Source organism: Quercus robur, chromosome 1, assembly GCF_932294415.1.
Source record: "Quercus robur chromosome 1, dhQueRobu3.1, whole genome shotgun sequence".
Lineage (NCBI taxonomy): Eukaryota > Viridiplantae > Streptophyta > Magnoliopsida > Fagales > Fagaceae > Quercus > Quercus robur.
In genome coordinates this window covers 17,733,733-17,743,688 of record NC_065534.1, presented here as the reverse complement: position 1 = coordinate 17,743,688, position 9,956 = coordinate 17,733,733, and the positions used below count along the sequence as shown (strand labels likewise).

The 9,956-nt window shown below is 32.8% G+C and overlaps 1 protein-coding gene across 1 annotated transcript; it reads left to right on the top strand.

Moving 5' to 3' along the window:
- The first annotated feature begins 715 nt into the window (after window positions 1-715).
- On the top strand, window positions 716-3,170 carry LOC126723861 (ABC transporter G family member 23). Its single transcript, XM_050427822.1, has one exon. The coding sequence runs from the start codon at window positions 926-928 to the stop codon at window positions 2,879-2,881; it is 1,956 nt and encodes a 651-aa protein (XP_050283779.1). The 5' UTR covers window positions 716-925; the 3' UTR covers window positions 2,882-3,170.
- The last annotated feature ends 6,786 nt before the right edge of the window (window positions 3,171-9,956 follow it).

The following is a 9,956-nucleotide window of genomic DNA, read 5'->3' as shown; positions in this document are numbered from 1 at the left end:
GGTAAATATCGTGCCTTTTTGTAAGGTTTGAGGTCAGAATTGGTTAACATTTGTTTTATAGGCCCATTGTAATAGATTGAGTAAATTCAAGCCTTTTGGTAGGTTTAAAAGATTTGTCATTTAGGCCCAAACAGAAAAGGCTCCACTCTATCAATAGTTTAAGCATCTCATTTGTTGGAAGATAGGTTGGTTCAACTTCAATCGGTATTGTATAGCCTCCAGGTGTATTAGACCAACCTTCATATTCAATAAGGTTGTTAAAACTGGTGAGCAAAAAATTAAAGTTCAATATTTTCCCTTGGATTTCAGGCAATGATAGTCCAGCCACATGTGCTAAAATTGAATGGGAGCTGGTCTGATGTCCAAAAAAACAATGAGGTCTTTATTGTTACAATGAGGTTGTGTTTGTGGCTGTGGCAATTCTGCTATAGTAGTCACTGACTCAATGTGATCTTTATTGCAACGGTTCTGAGGCTATGGCATGGGGAAAAATGTTGCAAGGTTATGTGGCAGGTTCAGTGGAGGTGATGCTTATAGAATGGTGTCTACCATCATGATAGTCAATGCCAGAATCAAAAGAATACAACAGTGTTGGTGAGGGTGGTAAGTGGTTGGCAGCGTTTGGTGATCTGAGAAATTTGACTAAGTTAAAATTTGACAAAGCGCATGTTTGGTTCATTCTAGTCTAGATGTTTCACCAAGTTTTTTTTTTCATGGAAATGAACCTATTAGAAGTTGCCACAATGATTCCAAAGGCGTTTGTAGGTGTGTCAACTGGATGGAAAATAAGGAACCTTTTTAAGCTATCAACTTGGTTGTTTTAACCACCATTTCTTCTCAACTTGAACAATCCCACTTGAAAGACTCATCCACCACCTCTTTTTTCCCATGCACTTAATTCCTACACAGAATTAAGCTCGAAACAATGCCTTCTTGCCTTAGGCAGATGCCCATCGAAGATGACTCTGTGATACTCTTCTCAACTTCTAATTCCCCAGAAGAATCCAGTGCTAGCCCTTCCTCTTCCTTCTATCACTCACCAAGTGCAGCACCTCAAAATTCCAAAACAACTTACAAACTAGCTGTGAGAAATCTTTCCTACACTATTCACCCACATGGGTCACTAGCCACTTCATTTTGTCACTTGGTACAAAAGCCTAAGCCCATCAACATACTCAAGTCAGTCTCCTTTGTTGCCAGGAGTTCAGAGATTCTAGCCATTGTTGGCCCAAGTGGCACTGGGAAATCTACTTTGCTCCAAGTAATATCAGGAAGGGTTAAGGAAAAATATTTTGATCCTAAAACTATCTCAATCAATGATCAGCGTATGAGTAGTCCAGCTCAGTTGAGAAAGATATGTGGCTTTGTGGCACAGGAAGATAATCTACTTCCATTACTCACTGTAAAGGAAACTCTGATGTTCGGTGCCAAGTTTAGGCTCAAAGAAATGAATGCTAAAGAGAGAGAATTAAGGGTGGAGAGCTTAATGCAAGAGCTTGGTCTTTTGCATGTTGCGGATAGTTTTGTTGGAGATGAAGAGAATAGAGGGATATCTGGTGGAGAAAGGAAAAGGGTATCTATTGGAGTTGACATGATTCATGACCCTCCAATTTTGCTCCTGGATGAGCCAACTTCAGGCCTAGACAGCAAGTCAGCGCTACAAGTAATTGAGCTGCTCTCTTCAATTGCAAAAGGGAAGGAAAGGACAGTGGTTTTTTCTATTCACCAACCAAGCTATAGAATTCTTCAATACATTTCCAACTTTTTGATCCTCTCTCGTGGCTCGGTTGTCCATAATGGTAGCCTTGAATCACTTGAGGGAATTATAAATGAACTGGGCTATCAAATTCCAATGCAACTCAATGCTTTAGAATTTGCCATGGAAATTATATCTACACTAGAGGATTCATATTCCAAAGCAATCATGTCTACTGTAGAAGAGGAGGGGCAGTATTCCTTCTTGATGTGGCCAGCAGGGGCATTAGGCAGAGTTCCACAATACAAAGATGGCGGACAAATGGGTAATTGTTATTTTTCCTTTTTTTTTGAGATCATGTTTTTGTGCTCAAGATTTTGGAAGATTATTTATAGAACAAAGCAGCTGTTCTTGGCAAGAACAATGCAAGCTATTGTGGGGGGATTTGGTTTGGGAAGCGTATACTTGAAAGTGAGAAAAGATGAAGGAGGTGTTACAGAACGATTGGGACTATTTGCATTCAGTCTTAGTTTTCTTCTTTCTTCCACAGTTGAAGCTCTCCCGATATACCTTCAAGAGCGGCGTGTTTTGATGAAGGAAGCCTCAAGAGGCGCCTATAGAATATCATCCTACTTGATTGCAAATACTATTGTCTTTCTGCCCTTCTTATTTGTGGTAGCTCTTCTTTTTGCTGTTCCAATATATTGGCTTGTAGGACTTAATTCATCCATCACTGCTTTTGCGTTTTTCACCTTTATTGTCTGGCTTATTTTGTTGATGGCTAGCTCCCTAGTGCTCTTCTTAAGTGCAGTCTCACCGGATTTCATTTCTGGGAATTCTCTCATCTGCACAGTTCTTGGAGCCTACTTCCTCTTCTCTGGCTACTTCATTCCAAAAGAAATCATCCCAAAATATTGGCTCTTTATGTACTATGTGTCCCTTTATAGGTACCCATTGGATTCACTTCTCATAAATGAATACTGGAGTGTGAGAAGTGAGTGTTTTTCTTGGCAGGATCAAGATCATTCCCAGTGTTTGCTGACAGGATTGGATGTGTTGAAGAGTAGAGGACTCGACAAGGACACTAGGTGGATGAATGTGGGGATCATGTTTTGCTTCTTTGTGTTCTATCGTGTGCTTTGTTGGATCATTCTTTCTCGAAGAGCTTCCAAAACGACAATATAATGAATGAGTTTGTATCTTGAATCATCATCAACACAGCATTGCTAGTTACCATATATTCACTACAAAAACTGGCACATGAACTTTTTTACAGTGGAGATAGCTGTTTTTCTCTTATTCATATAAATGATGCATCTAGCAAATTAACTAATGAACTTTAATTCATGTAATTCCCAATTATCAACTTGTAATGTTTGTAAGAAAATATTAGAAATACTGATGAAATTGTAATCCAGCAAACTTGTAAGCTTCATCTAGAAATAACAGTATCACATTCCAGTTTTGATATCAATTTTGGAAGACAAAAATTAGTAACTAACTTTGTAGTCTATATCTATATATATCTAAAAGTTGAGACGTAACATTTAATGTTGCTATACTCCTATTGAGCCACCTCATCCGCCACATCATACTTTTTTTTCTTTTTCTTTTTAAATCATTTTTCTCTTTATGATTTTTTAATTTTTTTTTTATATAAAATAATTAAATACAAATATTTGACTATTTAGCTACCTAAATTGATTTCAACTTTTCGTTTTCTTCTTTCTAATTTCAAGTAATTTTTAAAATTGAATAATTCATTATCTTTTTAGTGGAAAAATTAACATTTCAAGTGTCCCTTCATTTATCTACCGTTATAGTGTTTCCTCTTCCAAAATTTCAGTTTTTTACAACTTTATCTCTTTCTCACTCATACATTGATTATTTATTTAAGTTTTATAATGTTATATATACCAATACACATTTTAGATACAATAACCCATCATCTAACAAAAAATATTTAGCACAATACTAATTGTTTTCCATATTTTTTAATCAAGCTTTAGTTTTCACCATTTTGAGAAGACATCAAGCATGAAGTGTCTTTTTGTTTATCTACCGTTATAGTGTTTTTTCTTCCAAAATTTTGGTTTTTCACAATCTTATCTCTCTCTCTCACTCATACATTGATTATTTATTTAAGTTTTACAATGTTATATATACCAATGCACATTCTAGATACAATCACCCATCATCTACAACAACAAAAATTAGCACAATACTAATTGTTTTCCATATTTTTCAATCAAGTTTTAGTTTTCACCATTTTGAGAAGACATCAATTATATTTGTCTGAAACTTTCAAAGTTAAGGCAACATTAGGATAACCATTGAGGTAAACAAAACACACAATAAAAAATGATCTCTTTTTTTTTCTTTTTCTTTTTTTCTTTTTAGTATTCTTGCATTTTCAGAAGTGATTCTATTGTTTTCCTTTCCAAAATTTTCAATGATATTGACTTTTGTTATTTTTAATCAACTTAGAATTGTTAATGCAGTTTTATTTGGCCTATCATTGTTGTGGAAATTCCTAATGTTGACATGAAACGTATTAATAATGAACATTTTTTGTGCTTATTTGTAGAGTGTCAAAAAGTCAAAAAGTATTCAGTGTAGTAATTTTGTTATTGTTGCATCCCATGTGTTTGGTAAATTTTCTTTTAGAAATCTTATACGTCTTTCTCAAATCTGTTTGTGATTTTTATTTTGTTCATTCTACTACAAATAATAGACATCTCCACCATTAAATATTTAGCTAATTTAAGCTTTCTTGGTAAGTTTTTACTTTGTTTAGTTGATCATCTTTAAGGAAAAAGACCAAAAAGAGAATAAGACAAAATATAATTTACTCTAGAGTATCATTATGCTATTAATTTTTTTTATGTATAGATACTTAAGGAACTTGATTAATTTTTTCTTAGAATTCCTATTATCCTTATGTCTAGCCTTTTAGATTAATTTTTGGGAGGTTCAAGTGATAGCCTAGCAACATTCTTTATGGTGTCCCCTATTTGTGGTTCAAACCCCACCATCCCCCCTCCACTACCGTCTACATATCTCTCTCTCTCTCTCTCTCTCTCTCTCTCTCTCTCTCTCTCTCTCTCTCTCTCTCTCTATATATATATATATATATATATATATATATAATCGGCTATTCAAATTAAGAATTCTCATGTGTTACTCTTTATAGATTTTATTAGATATATAGATGACACTTTTGGTTTATGAAACATGATCAACAAAACGTGATTTTTACATAATTATATCTAGACTATACTGCAATATCATGATGGATGGATTGGTCTTATTTTACTATAAAATCTAAGTAAGCATGTGGTTTATGAATTTGAAGAGTTATATATTGTGAGATTTATTCATATGTTCATATGATGAAATAAAATTTGCTCTTTGCATTTTATTTTATTTTATATTTCCACTTTATGATATACGATTTATTGAATATGATCTATTGCATAGTTATCTTTATATACTTTTTCACTTAGTTTCAATTGTATGGAAGAAAGAGACGTGGATCTATGTTTTGGAGAAAAATATACCTATAAATGTTGAATCGCATACATCTATATAGTAATGAACAAAGTATACATGGTTAGAACTTGGTCTAATAGTTCTCACACTGTAATTTTTTTTTTAATAAAAAAATGATGGTTTTTAGACCACTTAAAACACAATTGGATTAACCTAGTTAATTAGCCAAGTTATTACTTAGTCCAAATTCCAAATCTAGGTTATCACAATCAAACAATCATATCATGCAAAGCAGCGGAAAGATAAAAAACAGTATGATATGATCACCTAGGAAACCAAATCGGTAAAAATCTGGGGAGGATTTAACCTAGCTATCATCAAGGTAAACCTGAATCCACTATGAAAGAATCGAAGTTTTACAATAGGACTTAGACCGCTAACATCATATTGCTACCCACTAGTAGAAACTTACTGACACAACCACGTGCAAGCTCCGAGATCACAGACTCCTTCTTTCTTGGATTCTCCAGCAAGTACAAGCATACCCGCTTGTGTTTCTTTAAGTTCTTATGGCAGCAACTGAATGATCATCAAGTTCTTGAACGAATCTCCTCTTGATAATCCTAAGCTTGTGTAAAGGAAAGCTCCTCACAGATCTCACAAGAGATTTACACAAACAGCAATATGAGCCATACTAAAACGTGGCTAGGGTTTGCCTTATATACCTAGGGCAAAAATACAAAACCCTAAACATTTTAAATGAACTAGGGCTAAGTTGGAATTCTGCAGAAAAACGTATTCTGCCCGAATTTCGATTGATCGAGTCTAAGTTTCGATCGATCGAACCAAGCCGAAATGCTTAATTAAATCTGCATCAACTTAAATCCAACTTTACAAAAAAATACACAACTTTGAGCAAGTCTAAACAAGACTAAACAACTTGTTTTGATCATGGTTTGCCAACAATAAACATTAGAGTTCTAAATACATAAGTTCCTAAGTCTTTAGAACCTAACAAACTTGAACTCCTAAAGACTTGAACTCCAACCCTTGCCTTCCATCCCAAAAGAATTTTGTACTTGTGGAGTGACCATCACGTCAATGGTGCTCATTAGTCATCTTAGACTTAGGTACAAAAATAATCAATAGTTTGATCGTAATAATTATTCTTGTGATTAGTCTTAACGGATTGGTTCAGTGGTTTCTTATTAGTCTGCCCTAATTAGACTTGATTATTGTGTTTTTTACTAGCTTATATTTTGGTAACTTATTAACTTAAAGATAAGGGGAAAAAAAAAGATTAAAAAACTAACTTTTTTGCGTAAAATCATTTTCTACCTTACTTTTAAGTTAATAAGCTATTTTTGAGTCCTTGTTGTATTGTCATGTGTAGATCTTGATTCTCGATTGATGAGTTCTTGGAATCGAGTTTGTGATAACAGAGAAATGAGTGTAAGTAATAGTTTGCATAAGAGGATTATAAGTTCATAACCAAGAGAAGGCAAAAGTTTGGTGAAGAGAGAGAGAGGAAAAAGGGAGTTTCAATTGACTAGTAATTAAAAGAGGACTTGATGCTGGACCTTTTGAATGTGAAAAAACGGAGTATTTGTGTTGGAAATTAATAGAGGAAGAGACTTTTTGGTAAGAAGTTACCTGTTGAAGACTGGTTAGCTTTGCTTCTTATAATGATTTTATGAAAAAGTCCTTGTGAATGAAGAGGAAACTTGTTAGAAAAAAGGGGTATTGGCAGAACTTGTACGTTGAGCAATGCAATCTATAGAAGATTGACTTGGTTTCTTTTTGTGTAGCATCTGACAGGTAGGTTAATCTGGTTCAATTTGGTATGTTTCATTTCTATAAGGGGAATGACATCTTCTTGTTCTGCAAAAACATACTAATAGTACTTTGAAACATTCCAAGATGTTTTTGTGTAATGAAGTTAACTGGCAAGTGATATATTCAATTCCATTTGAAAGGAAAAAAAAAAAAAAAAAAAAAAAAATCAATGCAAACCGTAAGTCCAATCGATTGGAATAGGACACGTTTGATACACTAAATAGAGATTACATGCCGAAATGACGAGTATTTAACAGCACAAGCCAAAATTAATTTCTTTCCAATGAACTGATATTTTTTGTTTGTAAACTGTGACTGGCGTGTGAAAGTAAGGATTGAACATGCCCTTAATTTATAAGGTTTCCCAGGTTCTCATATTCAATAAAATTTTACTTATTTGGCAATGTTATATTGGCAATATGCTAGCTACAAAAAAAATTATAATATGCTAGAAAATTAAGGTTCTGTAGCCCTACAGTTACTAACGCCTATGATTGCTACTTGCACTACTAAAGCCTAAAAGGTCCATTATAAATTATTAAAAGGAAGAAAATTAGTTAATTATTATATATCCGGTATAATGATCAGCGTCCTTTTTTCTTTTTTTTTCTTAGAATCAATGATCAGCTTCCTTAATGCAACTTATGTGGAAAGTATTTTCAGACCAATAGCTGCAAAAATATGACAATATATAAAAATGATTTTTTGTATACTTACCTGATACTACCTCCCTCCCAAGAAAATATTTTATACTATCTCATGCCAAAAGAAAGTATGAAATATTTCCTCACATATATCATATAATGGGCTCTATATAAAATATAGGGGCATTATTTAACCTAAAAACTTAAGGATATGGATTTAGAATCAATTATGTTATATTAGTTCCTTAACTTTTTTACTTCTTCTCTATCTAAGACTTGCACTCATACAACATACGTCTACTCCCAATAATCTTCTTCTCACATGGGTACTCAGTTCGAGTTGATGATTGTGCTACTGATTTGAGAATAGTCACAACCTTCAATAAATTATTAGGGATTTGAGTCAAGCTAATCCCAGTTGCAACTTTTTCTTTTTCTTTCCATTGGGGTAGGAAAAGCACATCATTTAGTACCTATCAAAAAAAAGTAATCATCTTCTAATAAAACTAGTCACAGATTCACGCGATACGCAAGAAAATTTGACATGATAATGTTTTATTAGATAATTATAGAATTAATATATTAGATTGTATATTTTTAAAAGTCAATATGTGTTATTTGAAATTATGTTTTATATTAGAATATTATGTTTTATGTTTTTTTTTTGCTCAACGTACAAGTTCTGCCAATACCCCTTTTTTCTAACAAGTTTCCTCTTCATTCACAAGGACTTTTTCATAAAATCATTATAAGAAGCAAAGCTAACCAGTCTTCAACAGGTAACTTCTTACCAAAAATTCTCTTCCTCTATTAATTTCCAACACAAATACTCCGTTTTTTCACATTCAAAAGGTCCAGCATCAAGTCCTCTTTTAATTACTAGTCAATTGAAACTCCCTTTTTCCTCTCTCTCTCTCTCTTCACCAAACTTTTGCCTTCTCTTGGTTATGAACTTATAATCCTCTTATGCAAACTATTACTTACACTCATTTCTCTGTTATCACAAACTCGATTCCAAGAACTCATCAATCGAGAATCAAGATCTACACATGACAATACAACAAGGACTCAAAAATAGCTTATTAACTTAAAAGTAAGGTAGAAAATGATTTTACGCAAAAAAGTTAGTTTTTTAATCTTTTTTTTTCCCCTTATCTTTAAGTTAATAAGTTACCAAAATATAAGCTAGTAAAAAACACAATAATCAAGTCTAATTAGGGCAGACTAATAAGAAACCACTGAACCAATCCGTTAAGACTAATCACAAGAATAATTATTACGATCAAACTATTGATTATTTTTGTACCTAAGTCTAAGATGACTAATGAGCACCATTGACGTGATGGTCACTCCACAAGTACAAAATTCTTTTGGGATGGGAGGCAAGGATTGGAGTTCAAGTCTTTAGGAGAGAGTTTCACACACATATACACTTATTAAATTTAAGTATAATTTCTATATTGTATATATGTAAAATAAAAATAAAAATAAAAGTCTAAGATGAGCTGACGTAAAGCATCCTAACTTAAGGACATAACATAAAGTCACTTCTGCAGTTAAGTTCACGCATATCCGAAGTAAAGACAAAGATTAATCTAGAATGTGTGGACCATTGGACAATTCATGTAAGTTTAGTCCAAAATTGTATTTGTCAAATTGTCTCAATCTTATGAAATGGTTCTAGATCCCTCATCAGTCATCCCTGCATTCTAAAACACGACAAGCTACATTAGAGAAATATGACTCAAAAGAACAAAACTAATATTGTCTCATGTTATTTATAAAAAAAAAAAAACAAAAAAACCTTTACACTCAATAATTTATATATGTTGCCCAATTTAAGAAAAAGTGAAAAACCCTGTAACCTGAAACTCAAATGAAGCTGATACATTGTGACTTGTGAGGGTATATCACACCATGCATCCATCACATCTACCATACATGAAAGTTGGACTCTATATATATATATATATATATAAAAGTCAGGTTAACGGGTGCCCTTAGAGCATCCATCAATCATCTAAATTTAAGCATTTTTTTTAATACTATTGTTTGCATGTGCTATTAAGTTTGTTTTCGTTTTACTAGTTTTTGTTTTGACGGTTGTCAAAGCAAATAAACACAAGAAAAAATGTCATATTTCTAATCAATTTTTAATAATAATTATTTCAAATAAATTGTTTATTATACAATTTTTTTATAAAAATAACCATATGAATTCCTCATATATGATTCTCAAAACAAAATCCTTCCACACACACACATATATATATATATATATATAAATG